Source organism: Phalaenopsis equestris, unplaced genomic scaffold, assembly GCF_001263595.1.
Source record: "Phalaenopsis equestris unplaced genomic scaffold, ASM126359v1 Scaffold000741, whole genome shotgun sequence".
Taxonomy (NCBI): Eukaryota; Viridiplantae; Streptophyta; class Magnoliopsida; order Asparagales; family Orchidaceae; genus Phalaenopsis; species Phalaenopsis equestris.
In genome coordinates this window covers 1,064,147-1,087,562 of record NW_018165181.1, presented here as the reverse complement: position 1 = coordinate 1,087,562, position 23,416 = coordinate 1,064,147, and the positions used below count along the sequence as shown (strand labels likewise).

At 34.9% G+C, this 23,416-nt stretch overlaps 1 protein-coding gene across 1 annotated transcript; it reads left to right on the top strand.

Annotated features, from left to right (window-relative positions):
* The first annotated feature begins 703 nt into the window (after nt 1-703).
* Nucleotides 704-22,488, top strand: LOC110030581 (nucleoside diphosphate kinase). Its single transcript, XM_020733355.1, has 7 exons — nt 704-1,067; nt 1,398-1,454; nt 1,545-1,631; nt 19,724-19,804; nt 19,936-20,048; nt 20,179-20,228; nt 22,212-22,488. The coding sequence occupies exons 1-7, from the start codon at nt 801-803 to the stop codon at nt 22,277-22,279; spliced, it is 723 nt and encodes a 240-aa protein (XP_020589014.1). The 5' UTR covers nt 704-800; the 3' UTR covers nt 22,280-22,488.
* The last annotated feature ends 928 nt before the right edge of the window (nt 22,489-23,416 follow it).

The following is a 23,416-nucleotide window of genomic DNA, read 5'->3' as shown; positions in this document are numbered from 1 at the left end:
CAAGTCCGATAGCAAAAAAATAGTTTCATGCAATTGTTTTTCATTATTCCTTATAATTGGCGGTGTGAGAAAAAATTGAATCGGTGAAATCTAATAATACATTAGTTATTGTTCCAAATTAAAAATTTAAAGATGTAATAATTCTCCATTTTTATAAGCCAAATTTAACTAAATTAAAAGTAGAGAAATAATTATTGTAATTTAAAATAAATTAGGAGTATTTCTGTTTTCTATATGTTTTCTACATGAAAACGATTTTCCTTATAATTTATCCAAACATGTAATAAAAGTGTTTTCTGGTTTACTAAAGAAGCACAAAGAAAACATTTAGAGTCTGTTTGGGAGGAGGTGCAGTGCCGCACCAGTTTTGTCTGTTTGGATAAACTGCATTTTGACAGCTTTATAAAAAAGTTACAGCTAAAATTTGCATTTTTCAACACTCTTGATTCGGTGCGAGACAGCTTTTTAACTATCGTTTGAATTAGGGTCTGTTCGGAGCAATTGCAACTTATTGAATAATATGCTGATAAGCTAGGTGCGGTGACTATTACAAATTTTTATTTTTTTGGAAAAATCAGACCGCTGTCAGAAAGCTGGAGTGTGAAAACGATGTTTTTAGATATCTGAAAACCCATAAGCTGCAAAAACTCAGCCAAGACATACCCTTAATTCAAACAATCTTAACAAAAGAAACTTTTGTTAAGCTGCTTTTAAACGAACTATCTGTAAAACAACCAAGCAAGCCGCAACTCTCCATCCAATTTCCGAGCAGCCGCCACAGAAGGGAGATCGGCAACGAAATGTGGGCGACTGGGCTTTCCTCTGTGTTTGCGACTACACTCTGCTTCCCAACTCAAAACCCTAATCGTGGAAGTAGAAACAGGAAGAATTGCTGCTTCCCTTCTTCTCCTGCTTACTTTTATCCGTCAACTGTACGTTACCAGGACCGTCTTTCCGCCTTCGGACCGTCTATATTCCCCTCCTTTTGCGACAGGTGTGGCCATGGCCAGATGCGAGTTCGAAGGTCGAGAACTCACATCTTCCTCCCCCACCTCGTTGCCTCCATGGTTCGTTTTCTACGCCCACATTTGTTGTCTTTAATACAGTACCGTTTCCACTACTTACAACTTCTGGCAAATGGGACTGTTAAACTCAAATTCCATCTGATTTCTACCTTAATCGAGAAATTAGAATCTCAAATTTCTGCCGTTTTGAACGGTGCACATTTCAGCAACGCCGTTCGCTCAGGGTAACATCCGTGGCCGATTTGACCAAAATTTGGAAAGCGAACAATTTGTCAGCCCCATCTCATTCAAGCTCGTTCCTTTGACTATTTTAGAAAAATCCAAAATTTTGAGCTGTTAATCTTATTATCCTTCTGTTTTTATTGGGGACAGGAAGAGGTTGAGGAGACTTATGTAATGGTGAAACCTGATGGTGTCCAGCGCGGTCTGGTATGCCACCCTTATTTATGGCTTTGTTTACAATTGCACGAGATTTAATTATTTATGGATTTTAAGTGCACTTAAAGTTTAATGCTGTAGGTTGGAGATATTATTTCACGATTTGAGAAGAAAGGATTTTTGCTGAAAGGGCTAAAACTTTTCCAATGTCCCAAGGAACTAGCAGAGGTTAGCTCCTTCAAATTATCATTTAAATGCCTCAAGTTCTTAAAATTAAATTGTTAATGGAGTTAGATTGTTTATATTTTTTGTCAATGATTCCGGTTTATTTTCACACAACGATCCGTGCTCAATTTTTTTCCAAAATTCAAGTTCCATTGATCAATGGTGCCAAAGAAATTTATGTCCTACATAAAAAAAACTTAAAATTAGTCTTTGTCCAAATCATTTCTTATTTGGTCTTCATTCACATTCATTCTCAGCATCAAAGCAAACTAGATCTAAAATTATCAATGTCATCTCTAATTGAATTTTCTTCAAATTTAAGGGTAACTTTATTTGAAATGCTATGCCCCAATAGCTAAAAAAATTACAAATTCATGAATGCATACTTCCTTAAATATCATACTTATAATTTTTTACCCATAATTTATGGGAAGCAAGCTCAAGAATGATAAAACTTATTTGATCATCCGCCATGCTTTGTAATAAATTCATGAAAAAAGAAAATTTTTCATTGCTCCTCATCTAATCCAGTAAAACTTCATCACTTTGTTATACATCACCTTGCTAATACACCCAACCACAAACTCTATCATCACCTTGTTTCAATATCCAACCTACTAAAGCTACATTAGAATCACAAACTCTCTTACCACTGTGTTAATACATCCATAAAATACAAAATGAGCTTCATTTCTATAGTAGAATGGGCAATAAAAACAATAAGGGGAGCAATAAACATATCTCCAATACACTTATGAGCTCAAACCTGGTTCAAGGATTAATGAAGAAAAATTTTGGGAGAATGGATTTATAGATGATGATAATAATATCTGTTGTCTTATTTCATTAAAGAAAGGGGTGAGGTCATGATCGAAATACCCAATATATGATTATGGCTAGTAAAGAGATTTCCCTTAGCATTTATTTTTTTGTTGTATCTCTTAGTAAACTATAGATTTAAAATAATTTTCATGAAACTCTCAAAACCTCTATGTGCATGAAAGCTATAATGGAAGAAAATAGGACATAATAAAGAATTACATGGACAATGTAAGAAATTTCAAAAAAAAAAAAAAAAAAAAAAAAAAAAAAAAAAAGAGCTTGGATGGAGATGAATATTTGTGATAAGTATAAAGATTGGGGCATAGATAACTTTAAAGTTCGATTTATTGCAAAAGAGTACACACAATCATCTGAATATCTAATATTAGCTTTCAAGAAACTTTTTTTCCCAATACCAAATTTAACACAATTTAAATTTGGTTCTCTATGGTGTTAAATTTGAATTGACCTCTACCTAAACTTAATATTATGATTATGGGGGAAATTGGGAGAAAATATACATGGCGATTTCACATTGAAACATGAGAGAAATATCAATAAAGCATGCAAATTTATAAGAGTTGTAAATGGTCTTAAAAAAGTACCCAATCTTTGGTTTGGCATGTCTTTTAAATATATTGAAAATGTTGGTACACTTATTGCCAAACAATCAAGCTCTCTTTATCCAAACTGTCATAAAAAGAAAACTAATTAGATTTCGGTTGTTGATTTAGATGATTTTATATTATAGATGATGCCAAAAAGAAATATCCTCATTTTGGCTGTTATATTTATGTTTGTTGAACCCTTGCATGCACAAATAAGAAACAATCTATGTTCTGAAGAAGTGTTGAATTCAAATACAAGAAAGTGACATTTGATAATCATGAAGGAACTTGGTTAAAAAGATTGTTAGAAGAACTAAATTGTTAAGTTAAAAATCTTTAAAGCCATTATAAAAACTATATTGTAATATGTTGAGAAATTAGGGCGAAGAAAAACAAGATCGACACAAATCCAGAATAAATCCAGAATAACACACAGAGATTTAACGAGGTTTGACAAAGATGCCTACGTCCTTGAGAGCAGAGCGACGACTTTCTTTCAACTTCAGAAATAGAGTACAAAATACAAAATAAAATGATCTAGGGTTACAAACATATCTATATATAACTCTAGAGAAAACTCTGAGTACAATATGTAATTCCCAAATTACCCATGTACCGTACCGCGGGATATTGCCCTTGTACTCCCAACCCACATAACGAAACTCCCCCGATTTGGACAGATTCTTCCGCTCCGCTCCGCTTCGTTCTAATATGTGTCCCTTATTATGAGTACGGGGTATTGCCCCCGTACTCCCAACCCACATAACAAATCTCCAACTTGGCGAATATCCAACCCGTTAGGAAAAATAAATCATGAAGTTTCTTACACACTAAAGTGGGTTGGACCACCACGCTTCTCTAGCAACTTCAAACATTCAACAAGTTCAAGCAATGCAAGAACTTGTTGATAGTTGTTGGTCGCCATGCAGCTGAGTGCGGTTTAATTTAACATAATATAGTATTTAGAAATTAAGTATTTTAATTTGAAGAAAATGAGGTCAAATTGATACCATTGATTCATACAGTTTGAATAATCGAGCTAATCACGAGTATTGTACCATCCCGAAAGGTAATACACTACTTGATAATAAGCTCAATTAAATAAATTATAAAAATAAATGACTTCTGTTTGATCTGCAAGTTTGCATGATGACCGACAGATTCCCCTATTCGATATGAGAGTCAAATTGGGTTTATTTTAATTCTGGATTCTTTTAAGTTCCTTATAAGGGCAAACCCCTATAGTTAATTACATCTTAAGCGAACAGATCACTTAAGAAAACTCTCGATAAACATCAGGAATCTTTTGTTTGCATGAATTCAAAAGAAAGAGTTTCTAACGAACATGATTGTGAAATTTTCAATAGAGATTGGTTCAAAGGTGAAATATTTTGTTTTAAGAATCAAAGAAAGAAAAGTACGGGAGATTAAAAATTTAGAATAGGTTCTTGGTAATCCCCCAAACTATCTTAATGTTTGGCTCAATTTAGGATTATATTAATTTTAGTCAACTATTGCAAATTTTATTAATTAGGGCTTAGATTTGTGTAATATGATTTACACAAAAAGCCTAGAAAGATATGAGGTTTTTACGTCGAGTGACTACCTCAGAATCCTAAAACAAGTTAAGACATGTTGTATATCAGGACTATGCAGGAGCCTAAAAAAAAGAGAGATTTTATGTCATAAAAAACAGGTTCGGAATCTTAAGAATTGTTATTAAACTAAATAAAAAGTCTCGAACGAGCTGTTCACAAAGTCTGCTCCAAGTTCCATACTGAAATGTCTTCAGTTCTTCAAGTCATCAAGCTCTCCAATCTTATTATTAAAAATTTTATAGTGAATTAATTAAAGGGTAGTGGAGGTATAGTTCAAATCTAGGCCAAGACTAAGTTCACTTAAGTTAAATAATTCCCTAGTGTTATGATTTCTAGGTTCTTCCTAATCTAAGCAACTTTTATTCCTTTATTATTTGTTCTTAACACATACATTCTATGTTTGATAAAAACAGTAAAAGAACATACATTAAGATACATAAAACAATATATAGAGCAAATAAAGAAATAATGTTTCATCAAATTTTTATTAAATTTTAATTATTTAATTGGTGGTAACCCAGTCAAGATGTCTATGACTTAAATTTTCATTATTTGTTCTTAACACATGCATTCTATGTTTGATAAAAACAGTAAAAAAACATGCATTGAGATACATAAAACAATAAATAAAGCAAATAAATAAACAATGTTTCATCAAATTTTTATTAAATTTTAATTATTTAATTTGTGGTAACCCAGTCAAGATGTCTATGGCTCCGTCGTCCTTGGCTGCTAGATGCCCTAGTTCACTTAGTCCGAAAGGTGGTTGCCCACCAGGACCGGAAGACTCTTGTCAACATCCACAGAATGCATCGTCCGAGAAATCTTTGTAAACAAGAAAAAAAAAAAGATTTAAGTTACGTTATGTGATCTTTGTGATTAAGATTTAATTGATTCTTGAAATACTTTATCAATTTTAGGGTTGAAATATTTTAGGTTGTTTACATCTTATTGTCGGATTTTAAATATTTTATTTTAATTATTTTTGTTCACTTGTTATTACTTATGTGAAGTTAACGACTTTGAAACTGACTTAACCTCAAAGTCATGCTTTAAAGCCTTGTTGAATTTGTTTTGGTTTAAGTTTAAGTTTTAATATGTTTTATATAAATTTTACCCCTCCCAATATTTTTTATTTTATTTCTGAATTGTTGTTGAAGTTGAGGGGTTTAGGTTTAACCTAAGTTTAAGGTTATACCTAAAAGGTTCTTCTATGTTCAACCTATGGGTTAGGTTCTAACCTAAGGTTTAGGGTAGGTTTAGCTTAAGGCTAAAATATGACTTAAGTTTGTTTTACCTAAAGATTAGGGTTTGATTAGGGTTAACTAACCTAAGGTTTAGGTTAACTAATCTTATTGGTTTATGGTTAACTAACCTAAGGTTTAGGTTAATTAATCCTATTGGTTTAGGGTTAACTAACCTAGGGTTTAGGTCAATTAATCCTATTGGGTTAGGGTCCAATGTTTTTGTTAACTAATCTTATTGGTTTAGGTTTAATTAACCTAGAGTTTAAGTTAACTAATCTTATTGATTTAGGTTTAATTAATCCATAGTTTAGGTTAACTAATCCTATTGGTTTAAGGTTAGTTAACATAATGTTTAGGTTAACTAATCCTATTGGTTTAGGATTAACTAACCTAATGTTTATGTTAACTAATCATATTGGTTCAGGGTTAACTAACTTAAGATTTAGGTTAGCTAATCCTATTGGTTTAGGGTTAACTAACCTAATGTTTAAGTTAACTAATCATATTGGTTCAGGATTAACTAACCTAATGTTTAGGTTTAACTAATCATATTAATTTAGGGTTAACTAACCTAATGTTTAGGCAATCCTATGGTTTATGGTTAATTAACTTAAGGTTTAGGCTTGCTAATTTAACCCTAAGTTGGCTGACCAAGTATTGGGTTTAAATTGGATTCACCTTAAGGGAATGAATTCATATCAGTCCCACTAATGTTAGGAGATCAACATGAGCCCTAAATAGGCTAGACTAGGTTTAGCTTGAGCTCGGGTTAGCTAACATAACCTAACTCAAACCTATTCTCCTAATTATTGAATTATGATTATAAAAATGATTTTAAATATGATTTTAAGATTTCCAAGATCTATTTAATGTCAAAAAACAAAATCAAGGGAGATTTGAAAATCTCACATTTCTTATTTTTCTTAATTATTTAAAATGACTCGTTTCACTTAAAAAAAAAATATTTCTACAGATGAATCAAAATGACTTGAAAAAATCCGATAAGACTGTTTCCAAGCCACTTAATTTCTGCCAAATTTCATATTTTTCCCATTTATATTTTAATTTTTATGATATAAATACTCCAAAACTTCAAAAGTTAATTTAAAAATATTTATTTGATGAAAAATTATGATTTTAAATTTGAAAAATTCTCCTTATTTTTTTGAGTTCATAACATCTTTAGGTTTATTTTTTTGAGTTTTCTACAAAAAATTATGCAATTTTGAAGTTTAATTAAAATTTTTTGAATAAAATAATAAAAAATTTTTTGCCGCATCTCCTCCCTCACATGACGATACCCACGACGGACGAACAGGAAGAATTTCGACGATCGAAACTCCCCGGAGTCCGTTCTCCGCCGAATCTCAACCAAATTCACGTTATTGGGCTCGCTTTGTTCATATTGAAGAGTAGATCATATACATACGGATATTTAAGTGTTTTGTGGTCTATTTTTCGATCTAGAAGGGAGAGAAGTTCGGGATTATCGTTTCAATTTAAGAGATATAACTGAGTCTAAAATGTTTGTCCTCAATTAGATTTGAATAAGAAGGTGTTCTTGAGCTTATCCAACTCATCGTGGTGTCGATTTGACGTGATTTTCGCGTCAGGTTGCAGGCTCGCCGGAATTTAGCTCAGTTTTGGCTTTTCTGGCGACGTCGGCATTTGTCGGCAAAGGAGAAGAAGGGGGAGCTGCTGCTGTGTGTAATGAAGAAGGAAAAGAGTGTGGGGAGGTTTTTTTATCTTGTTTTAGGAGTGGAGTTCACATTTCTTATATAGGAGAGGGAGAGGGAGAGGGAGAGGGATTATTTAAAAAAAAAAATTTATCCTAGCTAGCTGAGAAAGAGAGGGAAAGCGTGGGTTTAAGCATGCGTGAGTTTTTTTTTAATTTTATTATATATATATATGAATAAATACATGTGACAAAATAATTTGGAGAGATAGAGAAAGCAAGCATTTAATTGAAAAGATTGCAACATGCGTAAGTTATATGATCATAATTTTTTATTATTATATTATATTATTATAATAGTAATATAGTAATAATAATAATATTATCATTCCCGCATGAACGACTCTCATAAGCAAAATCAGTGTTTCAGACGTACTCGCGTGATTCGTTTCGTCGTTCGGGGTCACCTGGACAACCTCGCCAATGATCGGGTCAAAAAATGCGTCAAATTTAATTTTCGTCGAATTTCTTGTTTGCGATCGATCGTTTTGGAAATTCGTTTTGAAAATTGATTATAGGCCAATTAAATGGATTTTGTTTCATTTGAAATTGGATCTAGACATGTTGAATTTTAAGGTATTTAATTGGTCATGAAACTTAATTTGGTGATTTTGGTCAAAGTGAGTTAATTTGGTCAAATTCGACCCAATAGATGGTCAAGGATTGATTTCAGGGGTGTTTGAAATGATTTTGGAGGATTTGAGAATTTTTGGGTCATGAGTGACATTTTGGTAATTTTGGCCGACTTTGGTCAAAGTAGTCAAAAGGTTGATTTAAAGACTCGATGTAGTTCAGGAACAAATTTGGAGTCAAACGACAGTGTTCATGATCATTTTCGATCAATGTGGAAGGTTTTATGATCCCCGAAATATTTTTTAAGTTTTTGTTATTTTGGTGTCGAGGTGCCAAAAAGTTGTTCGGAAGTATGACAATATTAGTGTCAAAATTCTCAGGAAGACATAAGAAATGATTTGATGTATTTTTTAGAACTTACTGCTGACTCTGAGAGATTTTGGAAAATTGATATTTTGGGGGTCCAGGGGCATTTTGATAAATTTTTGGGAAAATTTAGTATTTTTACAATTTTTGGGTTTCTAATGGTTCAAATGATAATATCAAATGATTTAAAGTGAGTTTTGTGATTCAATGACAGTTTTGGGGAATTTTGAAGAATTAAAATATTTAAGGGGGTTTTTAGGGAAAACTGAGTTCATATAATTTTGGTCAGCTCCATGAGTGTAATAATTGCAACATTGTGATATGAAAATACAATGTTTACTATGATCATGATGATTATGACTGATGATGCAATGTATTGAAGTCCAAAAAGGTGTTGAACAGTGCATGGTTTTCCTATAATCCATAAATCCTATAGGAATTATCATCGGGGTTCTCTTATGTAATCTCTAATATTTGTATTAAAGATTATTGATCACATATAGAACCAATATAGAAAACAAAGACTTGATTGAAATGTCTAAGGAGAGGGTGAGTACCATTTCGAAAATGCTAAGATAGTCATTAGGAAAGTCCTAAGGCTAGATCCTAGTCACTAAAGGACCTAGTCACTAAACTAGTCACTAAAGGAAAGACTCAAAACCCTCACCCAAAAGTGAGGTCAACAAAAGTAATTAGTTTGATCAACATATCAACTGCATTTTGATCAATATGAACCTTCTGCAATAGTATCTCACCAGAAGCAATCAATTCTCGATCTTGTGATATCTGACATCAATATGCTTGGTTCTCGCATGGTGCACATGGTTCTTAGTCAGATAAATGACACTCTGACTGTCACAATGCGATTGAACTCCACATTGCTCAACGCCCAATTTCTTTACTAGCCCAGAAAAACATAAGACTTCTTTTGCAACTTCAGCTACTGCTATGTGCTCGGCTTCAGTTGTAGATAATGTCACAATAGACTGAATTATTGATTTCCAAATAGTTGATTTCCAACATATAGACCATATAGACCATCCACCAAGAGTAAAATATACCCAGTTGTAGACCTTCTGTCATCCAAATCACCTGCATAGTCTGAATCAATGTACCCCACAATTGAAGGATTATTCTGTTGATTGCCAAAAATAATTCCATGTCTTGTAGTACCATTCAAATACCTGAAAATTCACTTGACTGCTTTCTAATGTCGTCTTCTAGGTTTAGACATGTATTTGCAGACTTGACTAACAGCATGAGTCAAATCTAGATGAGTGCATATCATTGCATACATCAAGCAGCCAATTGCACTGACTTATAGAACCTTTGTCATGTCTTCAATTTATGTATATGTCTTATGACACTGTTCCGAAGAAAGCTTAAAATGATTTATCAATGGAGTGCTCACAGACTTTACTTTGATCATCTCAAACCCGTCCAACACTTTCTCAACATAGCCTCGTTGAGATAAACATAATCGTCTTGAGCCTCTATCTCGATGATCTCCATTTCAAGAATATTCTTTAGAGGACCCAAGTCTTTCATGTCAAATTTTTGACTCAATAAAGCTTTCAAACCGCAGACATCATTCATATTATTTGCAACAATCAATATATCATCAACATGCAGTAACAGAAAAATAATATAACGATCATCAAGACTCTTCACATGAACACAACAATCATAATCACATCGCTTGTAGTCAATTTGAATCGCGTAGGAGTCAAACCGTTTGTAGCATTGTCTTGGAGACTGTTTCAACTCATACCGCAATTTCTTTAATCTGCAAACTAGATGCTTCTGTCCATATTAAGTGAACCCTTCTGGCTGCTTCATGTAAATTTGCTCCTTCAAATGACCATGCAAGAAAATAGTTTTAACATTCATCTGCTACAAATGCAAATCTCAAATAACTACTAATGCAAACACCACCCTGATTGAAATATGTCTGATCACAGGAGAAAAGATTTCATCATAATCTATTCTCATCTGCTGTGAAAATCACTTTGCTACCAGTTAAGCCTTGAACTTTTTCCCTTCTTTATCTTATACTGCTAGTTTTATTTTGTACATCCATTTGCACTCAATAGTCTTTTTTCCCTTATGAAGCTGAACTAGCTCCCATGTGCGATTTTTCTGCAAGGACTCTATCTCTTCAACCATTGCATCCATCCATTTCTCTTTCTCCTGACCGGTGATAGTTCATTGAAAAGTGGTTGGATCATCGCTACTAATGAGAAATGCACAAGAGACGAAGTTTTCATATCCCAATCTGCTAGGAGACCTTATATTGGTGTTTCTCTGTCTATCTCTGGCTGGATTATAATTCTGCAGATCATCTGGAATAGAATCACCAGGTGTTAGATTTGAACCTCCAGCTCTCTCAGTTCTTTTTGGATGTTGTTCTAAATTCATCTGCATTACAGCTGAACTGGAACTGTTCCTTTGCACCTTGTCTTGATTTTGTTGTAACATTGACTATTCATCAAAAACTCTATCTCTACTAATCACACAATCTTCTTTGCAATCGGATCCCAAAACTTATATCCTTTCACACCTTTCTTGTAGCCCAGAAAGATGCACTTCTTGTAGCCCAGAAAGATGCACTTCTTGGATTTTACATCAAGTTTTGATTTTTCATCTCTAAGTACATGCACATAAGCATGATAACCAAAAATTCATAAATGATCAAAATTAACTGGATTACCTGTTCATACATGTTCTGCAACATTGCCACCTAACAATGTACAATGTGATCTATTAATGAGATAACATACCATATTCATAGTTGTTTCCGTTCATTGTTTTCTCTCTTTTATTTTTAAAGGAGTCGTCAGCTTGTCGATCGTCGTATACTTCCCTCATTCGAATAAATCTCCCTCCCGAATCATATAAATAATTCGAAGAGGAGATAAATCAAATAAGAAGGGACATACGACAAAGTGACAAACAAGAGAAAAAAAGTAAAACGTGGAGAGTCTACGTGCGATAAACCTCGCAAAGATAGGTTAAAAATGTCCGCCCAAACAATGTCAAGCAGAGGCACCTTAAACCAATATCTGCGAAAGAAGTATCTACGTAGACTACCCATAACTAGAGAGGTAAGTGTATGTACCTATTCTGGGGTCAAGAGCACTCCCAGAGGGAACAGAGGAACGTGTTCCTACTGGTTAATTACATCTTGGGGATACTCAAGAATACTCTCGATAAAAGGAGTTTCGCTTCATATTATCATAAATATGGGATATAGAATGAACTTGGGAAATAGGTACTCAAAAGAAGGTTATTCCGTGTGGGAACAGTTCAAATATCGAGCCATTCGGGCAGAGAGTGAGTCTCTCACATCCCAAATTGATAGTGGCTAATCAGCACAGGGGGCCCACAGACTAACCTAAATCATCTTGACGGGGATATCTCAATATGTCAAAGCACGTCCGGGCCAAAGGGCAGAGGACAAATCGTCGTATATCATGAGAGGTGACTGGGACGGTGGACCACGGACCCGTCATACACAGCTACTAGGACCTTAAGTCTACTTGATCATGAAGGTAGTCGACCCAACACAACCTGAGATTCCCGGTCAGCAATCCGTGAATTGCATCATACACGAGAAACCTCGGTAGCCCTAAGATCAAAGGAAGGAAACTCTATCATATGACTATAAATTGGAGCTCCAAGGGATGAGACTTATATCTGCCGAAATGGCAAGGATGCCTCCGGAAAGAAGAGAAGTGGAGGTTCAGCTACAAAGCTGAAAACGCTCCAAACAAAAGGACTTACACCCCGTCTGGGTCGGGGAGCCTTCTAACATCCTAGGCGTACTAGACAACCACCTATATGAAGGCATGCTGGACCAGTCAGGTTGGAAAAGTATGGGGACTCCTCCTCGGAACATGCAAAACATGAATGCAGTTATCTAGAGTGATCCTAAGTATTATGGAGACCCTATTAATATATGCAAGAAAGTAAATGTTGTAATTTTTAAATCCTGAATATTTTAATCCTAAATTTTAATTATCTTGAATATTTTATTTAGGATTTTGTAGAAAATTACAATTTTAGGGTACTTAATGAGCTTATGTTGTATCATGAAATCTCAGATAAAACACACAAAGAAAACAAGTAAAACACATGCAAGTGCAGACATGCAACACGATGCAAAAAAAAAACAAAGTAAGTCAAACCAAAATAATAAACAAGTCGGTGTCGCTGGGTCGGCAACATATTCCAGAAAAGAAAAGGGCGGTCGGACTCCGCATATACATGCCCGGTCCTAATTCTATACATCAATATAAAATGCAGAATTAAGATATGGGGCACGAGCATCTGCTCCCGGTCCCCTCCACGTGGTTCCCGTGCTAACGACCTTACCGGGGAACCTAGGGTCAATATATAAAAAGATGGTAATTGCTGTCTTTGCTTTGGTGAGACAAGTAGAGGAACTTCTCCCTGGATCTCGAAAGGGGGAAGTTCTCTATTTTGTCTCTTTCCGATTTCACAATGCCTCCGAGCTTTGTAAAATGAGCCAATGACTCGCATTTTCTCATTTTGCAAAGATCTATTTTTCGATCTTTCTAAAAGATCAGGACTACCAAAACAGAGGGGAGCGAAGGGAGCTCCAACCTCTAGAATTTTTGTGCTACGTCTAACAGTCAAATATGATTCACTCGGCTATCGTAGGAAAATTAGTTACGTCAGGGGATCCTATCCTATAAGTTACCTCTAGGAAAACAATCGATCCATCACATACGCGTGCCGCCGCGACGACTTACGCCGGCGCACACAGCCGGCGCCCACCCCCCGTGTGGGCGATCGAACCCACACGCCTATCACATCTATAATCTAAGGCTGACTAGAGAGTAAAATGCGAAGGGGAAGAAGAGTTATACCTTCGCGTGGTTTGCACGAGGCCTAAATAAGTCCGGCGGGAACTTGCACGTAAAAATGAGAGTCCTTCGTATCCTCCCGAAAGATGTTGACGTTCGTTGTCCGGCGAGGTGACAGATGCTAATTTATCGGCGGTGAATGCTGAAAGCGGAGGAGACGTTGGAGAAAGCCCCAAAAAATGGTCGGGAAAAAAAAACAATCCCGGAAGGGCAGAAGCCGACGAGATGAAGGAAGACCGTCGAGGTTGGCGGGGTTGGCCGAAAAACATAAAAAGAAAAATAAAAAGAAGAAGAAATAGAAGCAGGAGAAGAATAAGAGGAATAAGAAATAGGAGAAGAAGAAATAAAAGAAGAGGAAGAAGAAGAAGAAGAAGAAAAAAAAATAGAAGCAGGAAAAGAAGAAGGGGAAGAAGAAATAGGAGAAGAAGAATTAGGAGAATGGCTTCGCGGATCGATCCGGAGGAGGAGGCCTTTTTCGCGAAAAATGGAGGGAGTCGTTTTCGCGAGTGCCAATCGAAGCCCCCTTACCTTTCTCGCGAACGAGAGTTTTAGAGAGGGAGAGAGACGCGATCCTTAGGGGAAGAGTCGGCTGTGAGGAGATGCGCAGGATAAGAGAGGAAAATTTTCGTTTCCCTCTTTTTAGAGAGAGAGAGAGGGATTCAAAGCTTTTTTTGTTTTTTTTATTCTTCTCCTTTTTTGGGGAGAGAGAGAATATGAGAGATCCTTTTTTCTTTTTTTTATTTTTTTATTTACGGTTTCTTTATTTTTTGGGAGAGAGAGAATAGAGGAGAGAGGGAGAAGGGAGGAGGGAGGAGAGTTACGATGGTTTTTTTTAAAAGGATAAAAATCTTTTTTTTTATATAATAATAATAATAATAATATTGTTATTATTATTATCTCTCCGTATCTTTTTGCCGAACACGTCATCATAACGAAATGAACTTCTCCCCTAGGTAAATTCGACGTTCCGGACACGACCACACTGTCCGTTTCGTAGTCTGGGGTCATTCGGACCACTTATTTTAGCAATCGGGATGAAAATAAAAATTCGCGCATTTTTACCCCGCCCGCGAAATTGTGGTCCAACGAGCATCTTTTTCAAGTGGAATCGACGTTTCAAATTCACTCGTGTGGTCTGTTTCGTCATTCGGAATCGTTCGAACCACTTTTTCAGGAAACAAGTCCAAAATGAAAATTTGCGGATTTTTAGCCCGTATTCGAAGCGTTAACGACATGAACGCCCTCCTTAGGTAATATCGATGCCCCCCCGACACACATGACATCAAAAAATGATGCCAACAACAGCCTCTGCCGCCCAAAAACTCTTAGGAAACTTCTGAGGAAACTCTGCATTCAGTCTTAAGCATCTTGCCCTTTCAGTTAAGGACGTGTTCATCCTTTTTTGTCACATCATTCTGTTGTGGTGTTTTGTGCACTGAAAAATGTATTTGAATCTCATGCTCCTCACAGAACTTCTGAAATTGCGAATATATGTACTTTGTGTCATTATCGGATTTAAATGTTTGATATTTCTTCCAATTTAGTTCTCCAACTCAGCTTTCCACAGCTTAAATTTAGAGAATACTTCAGATTTCTGCTTCAAGAAATAGACAAACTTTCTTGGAGAAATCAATAATAAATGTAACAAAATACAGAGATCCTCTCAATGAAGATTTCCTAATAGAGTCTCATACATCAGAATGCACATAATCAAGAATCCCTTCAGTTTTGTGCTTTCCAGTCATAAAATTGACTCTAGTATCAAGAACAAGAACACAGAACTTACAAAGATCGAGCTTGCAACTTTTAACACCATGCAAAATATTTCTTCTATGCAATTTCGTCATCCCACGTTCACTAAGATGACGCAAACGCATGTGCCATAACTTTGTATTATCATCATCTAACTCTACAGAATGAAGTACACCTACAAGTGTACTCTCTAACAGTTTGTAGATATTACCTGCAGTTAACTTTCCTTTTATCACAGTCAGTGTACCCTTAACTATTCTAATGTTTTCCCTATCCTCATCTGCCTTAGGAATGAAACAATTTCTCTTAGATGTTTTCCCTATTCTCATCTGCCTTAGGAATAAAACCATTTCTATGTAAAGTGCCCATGGAAATAAAATTTTTCTTCTAATCTGTAATATCACATACATCACATAATGTTCTAACAGTGTCATCATACATTTGAATTTTGACTTCACCAATACCAACAATATTGCAACATCTATCGTCACCTAAATAGGCTGAGCCAGAATTAGTTAACTTGTATGAAGTAAATCACTCTCTGTTATGTGTTATGTGATGAGAATATCCTGAATCAAGAATCCATGCATTCATGAACTGAGTTGATGAAACTGAAAGTATATCGCCATCACTGCAATTTGAATTGTCACTCTGCACCAAATTTAGACTTCGATAATGCATCATGTTTCTCCTCAGTATGTTTCTTGAGCTTTGAACAATCTCTCTTCATGTGACATGACTTCTTACACTTGTAGCAATAAATTGTTTTTTTTTTGCATTTGGACTTTAATTTGGAATTTCGCCTTTCAGAACCCTCTTTTTCTTTCTTCCTTCCACGATCTTCATGAGAGTTTTCCGCTGCATTCTATTTTTGTTGGTTGTGAGCCAACAATTATACAGTAATCTCATCAACTTTGATGATTTCTTTCTCATATGTCAGAGTAGTTACCAGATGTTCATATAATGAATATAATGAACACAACAAAATCATTGCTCGATCTTCATCTTTGATACTCACATTAAGCCGTGACAAATTTGTGATTCTTTGATTGAAGTCATTCACGTGCTGTGTTAGATCAAAGTCTTCTTGCATCTTTAGCCCATACAGTTTTTTGTTTCATAGACAATTTATTCGTCAGAGATTTGGACATAAACCGAGTTTTCAATTTCTTTCATACCTCCTCTAGAGATTTCGGATTCATCACGTGATACATAATCTCATCTGTTAGTCATAAACATATGGTTACTGCCGCTCGTTGTTGCAATTCTTCTCAATTTTCATCCTCCATGACATCTGGTTTCGTTACCCGCAAAGCCTTCAAGATCCTTTGCTGCACTAACAAATCTTTGACTATTGTTTGCCACAATCCGAAGTTACCAGTTCCTCGAACTTCACTACCACGAATTTTGTACCAAAAATTGTCATTTAAAATTGACCCTGTCACGAACTCTTTTGCAAATTCCTCTACTGAATTTCCAAAATTGTTGAAGTCAGAAATTACTATTTCTCTTTAATCAAGTTCGTTCAAAACAGAATTTTTTCGAAAAAGGATTGAAATATTTTCTTAATTAAGTTTCTTTAATTAAGTTTTCTAGAAAAACAACAGAATCTTTCCGAAAAAGGATTGAAATATTCCCTTAATTAAGTTTCCTTAATTAAGTTTTTTCTTTAACTAAGTTTCCCATAAAAGCAATTTTAGGAGAATTTCCTTTCCTGATTAAGAAAACCAATGATTCCTTCTCCCTTCCAATTCTGCTCCCACGCTTCGCCGCTCGACTGCCTCCCGCGTCGAACAGAGCGTTGGACTGCTCGTTGCGCTTCCTCTGTGTCGCTGCCTTCTCGCCTGGTCTCGCGAACTCCAGTGGTCGCAGAAGAAGGCCTCGTCGAACACCCGATTCACAAATCCCTGGTCTGCGTCGAACGCCCAATTCGCAAATCCCAAGCTTCGCCGAATTCGACCTTCTTGTCGCGATCCAAACTGCTGAAGCCTCATTTGTGCCGAAACTGCTCGCAGCCCATCGCCGAACTCCCTCAATTCGCACTTTCTGTCGAACCTTCGATGCCCTAGTCGAACAAATATGCAGAATTCACCACATCCTCTTCGTCCCTACGCCGATCTTTCTCCTCTGCTCTAGAACCAGACTCTGATACCACTTATTAAGAAATTAAGCCGAAGAAAAGAATCAACATAAATCCAGAAGAACACACAGAGATTTAATGAGGTTCAACAAATATGCATACGTCCTCGGGAGTAGAGCGGCTTTCCTTCAACTCCAGAAAAAAAGTACATAATACAGAATAGAATGACCTAGGATTACAAACAGGTCTCTATATATAACCCTAGAGAAAATCCTGAGTACAATATGTAATTCTCAAATTATCTCTGTACCGTACCGCGGAGCGTTGTCCCTGCACCCCCAACCCACATAATGATACTCCTCTGATTTGAACAGATTCTTCCGCTCTGCTCCGCTTTGTTCCAGCATCTGTCTCTTATATGGTATATGAGTCATACCATAACATAATAAGTATTACAAAAGAATTTGTTCATCATGAAGGATCTAATCACATTGAGAAAGGCATATTTCATCTACAAAAAAAAAAAAAAATGACAAACCTAGCTAAATTATGTTGTGATTTACGACAGACTACAACAACAACCACAACAACAACATAGCCTTAATCCCACTATGTGCGGTCGGCTACATGAATCTTTTTTCTCCATTGCGTCCTATTTAGTGTCATATTTTCATTTAATTCTACTAAATTAAGATTTTTTTTTATATAATAAGCCCAAGTCTTCTTAGGTCTACCTCTGCCTTTCTTAACACAAGTCGATTCTAAAACATATACTCTCCTAATCGGATCATCAGATGGTCGACGTTTAATGTGACCAAACCATCTACGATGACTTTCTTCAGAGGAGCTACAACAACCTTATCACGGATATATTCATTTCGCAAGCAAAATATGTCCTCACCATTGCTTTACCCAAAATAAGTTTTGATAATCAAATAAATAAGATGGGCATGTTCAATTTGTATAACCCAACTTGAGGGACATGATTGAAATAATCATGAATCTGTGGAGGTTTCCTTGAATTTACATTAAAAAAATAATTTGAAGACAATTTTTCATCTATAAAAATCAAATATTTCATATAAATTTAGTTTCTATCCATAGCAAACAACTTTTCATTTTTATTGTGCAGTTAATTATGTATTTCATGATTAATGATTGATTCATAGATAGTTATTGTTGGGATGGAATCTTGTATAATTCTAGGGTTTCAATCAATTAGAAATCAAAACCAGACCACGGAATAGAATCCCACAGGTTCGAGAAATCCAGAAAAAAAAAATTGAAAAATAGAACAACTAAACAATTTTAGAAAAATTACACTAAGATTTAACGCGGAATATCCCGAGAATGGGAAAAATTCACGGAGCCACAATACCAGAAATTTTCACTATGAAGAATCATAAATATTTATAAATATCCAGTCTGATATTTTCTCTACAAGAAATGGAACTTATAGAACTTTGCTCCAAGCCCTTCCTTTTGATCTCACAAGAGAAATTGCATGCCAAAATCCTCCTTATCAACTCTTTTTTGCTTCACGAGGACTTTGTTGGAACACCGCACATGAGTGTCATAACCTTCATTGCTTGAATTGAAGGTTTAAACCGAATGAGAAGAGACAACTGCACCTGGCGCGCCCTCAACTCTACTTGGCACGAGAGTGTTGTGCTCTCTGGAACCATGCACACAGGCGCCCGAAATGCGGCAAGGGCGTGCCACGGTCTCTGTTTGCAGGCGCGGGAGCGTCACGCCAAAAACCCTCCTGGGTGCTTAACCTATTGTTGGGCTGCTTCCTTGCGACTATGGGTGCTCTTCCAGGCTTTACAACTTAACAATTACTTCTTGACTTATTTCTATATAACTTTTTTATATATTTATTTAAAAAAATGAAAAAAAATTCAGTATCAAAATTTCTCATTTTCTATTAATTTTCCTTCTCATTCTAATCTATAGAATTTTCATGAGAAAAAACAATGTTATAAAAACTAAAATAACACTTGTTTTTTTTTGAGAAAGAAAATTCAAAAACCTAAAATAACAAGTGCTTTATAAAAATTAATGGAGCTCAAGTTGTCACACTTTATAAAGCTCAAGGGCCTTTTTCTTTAAAGATCAATATGTTTTATGAAATATTTATTATGTTTTTAGCTCTTAGCTAGTGCAGTAGCAGAGATGAGGACTAGACAATCACCTGGATATCAAATGGGACTATAATCACTCGATATTCTTGAGGATGATGTATAATATTCGTAGTTTTAATTGACGATTGAGTTTCTCAAATCTTTAACATTTTTCTTCATTTAATACTTCAAATGGAAGAAACCTTTCCTTAATCTTCTTCTTTACATATCTGTCAATACGTGCAAAAGATTTGAATATCATTTGCATTTTTTCCTGATCCCTGTTTTTTTTTTCTAATTAGGAGCATTACAAAGAACTGAAGGACAAAAGTTTCTATCCTAAGTTGATAAACTACATCACATCTGGTCCGGTCGTGTGTATGGTATGCCACTAGAGACTGCCTAATAATGTTGCAATTAAGATGCAATGTTTAATTTTTTTAAAAAATGAAGTAGAAATCAATTACATTGACCATTTAATCATTCCATCTTTGTTTTCTTTTTCTCCAAGAAGGCATGGGAGGGTATTGGAGTAGTTGCATCAGCTCGGAAGCTTATTGGAGCAACAAACCCGCTTCAAGCTGATCCAGGAACTATTCGGGGTGATTTAGCTGTTCAGACTGGGAGGTGAGGAGCCCTTTCAATTTCTTTCTTTAGCCGTGTGCTCTATTTTTATGTCTATTTGCATGGATAGTTCTTCCTGTGCTTTTTTGTGCTTCTTATAGTTTTTGTAAAAGAGATTCTGTTTTCTTCCCAGAAATGTTGTTCATGGAAGTGACAGCCCTGATAATGGGCATCGTGAAGTTGGTAAGGCAGAAATTTTGTGTTTTTACATTTACTGTAGAATTTGCTTAAAGCTTTTTTTTTTCTTTTATGTGGCAGTACAAGATCTGTATCATTTTCTATTCATCATTGAGTGTTGTATTTTCTCCTCTATTTACACCTAGCTTTTACTATAAATTTCTAGAAAATCTTCCTCATTTTTATACAGTGTCATTGCATTTCCCTATGCTCTTGTATGTATTTCCTTCTATTTTCTCCGTTTTGTTTCTTCTTCCGGTTGTCCCATCGATAAGGCTATTAGCGTGCTGAGTCAAGTATGTTGTGGTTCAGGTTTTGCTTGGTCATATTATAAGTATATGTTTGACTCGAGCTTGAGACAAACTTTCACATGTATGCTCATACTTAGCTTGTTTAAAATTTTTAATTATTATATTTGGCTTGCCTCTATTAATTAAATGAGTATTTCAACGAGTTGATAAACAAACTAAAAATCATACGAGTATTAGGATTTTCATACAAAACTTTTGACAGATGATTTTATAAATCTGAACAAGCAATTGAATAAATTCTAAATCAGTATCTAACTACTTTACCCTAATTAAATAGATGTAAGCAAATATTATTGTAATTAAATACTATAAATAAATGCGAACAAAGTAGTTTATTGAAATAGAAAAATAAAAAGGAAATATATTAAATTTATATGCATATTTATTAATGACAAGTAAGTTATTTTAAAAAAAGAGTAAAAAGCTAAGAACTTATGAATATTTACTTGGATAAGACGTCTTCGTGTGAAAGAAACAAGATAGAACTGCAAGAGGGCAAAAGAAGGGCTGAGGCCTCTTAATGCTGAGTGAATCAGAATTCATGGAAGTACAAAAATATTAAAAATATATAATATTACATGATTAATGTGAATTATATAATTAATAAATAGATATTATATATTTAAATACCATAAATGAATCAATATTAAAAAGTGTGATCGAGTGAATATGATGTGGATAATGATAATCATTAATCCTAAAATACTATTGATATTAAATTATCATTTTCGATTATTGAAATATAAATAAATAAATGGAGTTTATCAAATTTTATTTAAATAATATATATCATACATGATATTGAGCTATTATCAAACTTAATGTCAAGCATTTTAACAAGTTACTTGTTATGCATTTAAATAAATTATTAAGTTTGAAATTAAGCATTTAACATGTTAATTATTGAATAATAAATGAGTTTGTTCATGAACATAAGTAAATGAGTTGGACCGTATTTAAATTTTTATTGATTCAATCTTCAAATTTCAAAAGAAAATTCAAATTTTATTTGTTTATAATTTGAATAAACTATTTGATTATTAATATAACCAAGTTCGGGTTGTTCATTTATGATTTTACCAGTTGATATTGTGTCTCTTCTTATGCTCGGCATCATCAAAAACTCTCAACTCCATGGTTTTATCTGGCCTTTGTCGGTCTCTCCTAATCGTTGATGTTCTAATCAGTGACATCGCTGGATCGGAAATCTTTGACATTACTGCCTGCAAGTTTAATGGGAAATGGCATGCAGTTGCCTCAGTCATTGATGATGTTTGTGCTTAGCAATGACAATGAATATTATCTTATAGGAGTAGCTCACACACCAAATGATAAAACATCCTTGGTTTTGGACATGAAAATGAAAAGTAGTATGGTGATGTCAATACCATAACGGCTTCAATTTCTATAGTGTTGATACATATGCCTCATTGGCGAACAAGGTGTTACATGCAAAGGATAAAAGATGAGGATCATTAATCAACATTTTGCTAAATCAACACCCAACTCTTTCAAAATACATAAATACAATATAATGTGGTACTTCATAAATGATTACGCTGCATGAATCAAAATACTGAGGCATTTAGCTTCCTTGCATGTGATTATTTAATTTTATACATTCCCTACCATAATTGAGTGCCATTTTCTAACGTGGCTTCACCCTTCCTGCTTATAGCTCTGTGGTTCAAGGAAGATGAGTTGTGTGAGTGGGTGCCAGCTCTTGCACCTTGGCTTAAGGAGTGATGGTGGGAAGACAAGACGGGTGAGCATGCGTTTATGGCTTCAGAATCAACTGAAAAGGAAGCTGCGTGATAATGCCCTGAACATCCCTTTTTTTTCAGTAATTTATTTTTTTTATTTTAGATTTTATGTTTCAAACCAATGTCAGATGATTTGTTAGATTTTTTTTTCTTTTTCTTTTTGTTGAAGTTTGCTGGCATTTTTGTTTTCCAAGGCTCCATTTTTTGTGCTGCGAGTACTTGTTCTTGAAGCACTTCATGTTTTCAGTCATATTATATTAATATATGATAAAAAAAGGCTTTTTAACATCAAAATCTATTATTCTTCAGGTTCTCCGTTATGAGTTGTCAACCACCTAAACTTTAATTTTTCCCTAGGCACCACCCAACCTGAGTTGAAAACTTAGGAATTTGGTGGTCTGTATGTACAAATTAAGGTTTGTGGGGTTGATATGTTAATACATAAGAATTGGGTGGTGTATACGACAAATATGCCAGGATGAATTTTGAAGAAATCAAACGACTAGAAATAGGGGCATACAAACAGGAGTTAGGGAACACAAGTTTCACCGACAAGCAGTCAACTGAATTTATAGCAGGACCGATCAACATAGGGTGTCGGCTGACAAAGACTATCATACGGGAAAAACATAAATCAAGCAGACATGCTTCTCTGACTATATTTGAATGTCCATGAAAAAGATATAATCGGTCGGTGCAGTCGACCCAATCATTAAGCGATCGACTGATACAACTGATCGATCTTAAGATCTCGGACAACTAGTCGAAGCTAACTTTTATTTTCATTACCTTGTAATATTTATTTCGACAAACATGTCGATTCAATCATTCAGACACTTATAGTAATTGACCTTTTCTCATGTCATTGTATTATGAGACCTCTATAAATAGAAGATCATAACAACAATAAATGGACTTTTTCGATTTTTTCACTTTTTGATTCTTTCACTTAAAAGGTGCCTCTCCGATTTTTGTCTTTTTGAGTGCAGGGAACTTTTGACTACAGTTCAGGTCAAAGCTAGCTGACGGTTCCGGAACTTTCGGGGCAGTCGTTATATTCCTCATCAATTCTTGAAATATGTTCTTGTATTACTATGCATATTTGTATTTTCTTATTAAC

Bases quoted from the DNA above. Each gene is read 5' to 3' on its own strand.
- LOC110030581 (XM_020733355.1), top strand. From the start codon at position 801: ATGTGGGCGACTGGGCTTTCCTCTGTGTTTGCGACTACACTCTGCTTC. The intron at 1,068-1,397 runs GTTCGTTTTCTA...TATTGGGGACAG, and splicing joins CCCACCTCGTTGCCTCCATG to GAAGAGGTTGAGGAGACTTA. The intron at 1,455-1,544 runs GTATGCCACCCT...TTAATGCTGTAG, and splicing joins ATGGTGTCCAGCGCGGTCTG to GTTGGAGATATTATTTCACG.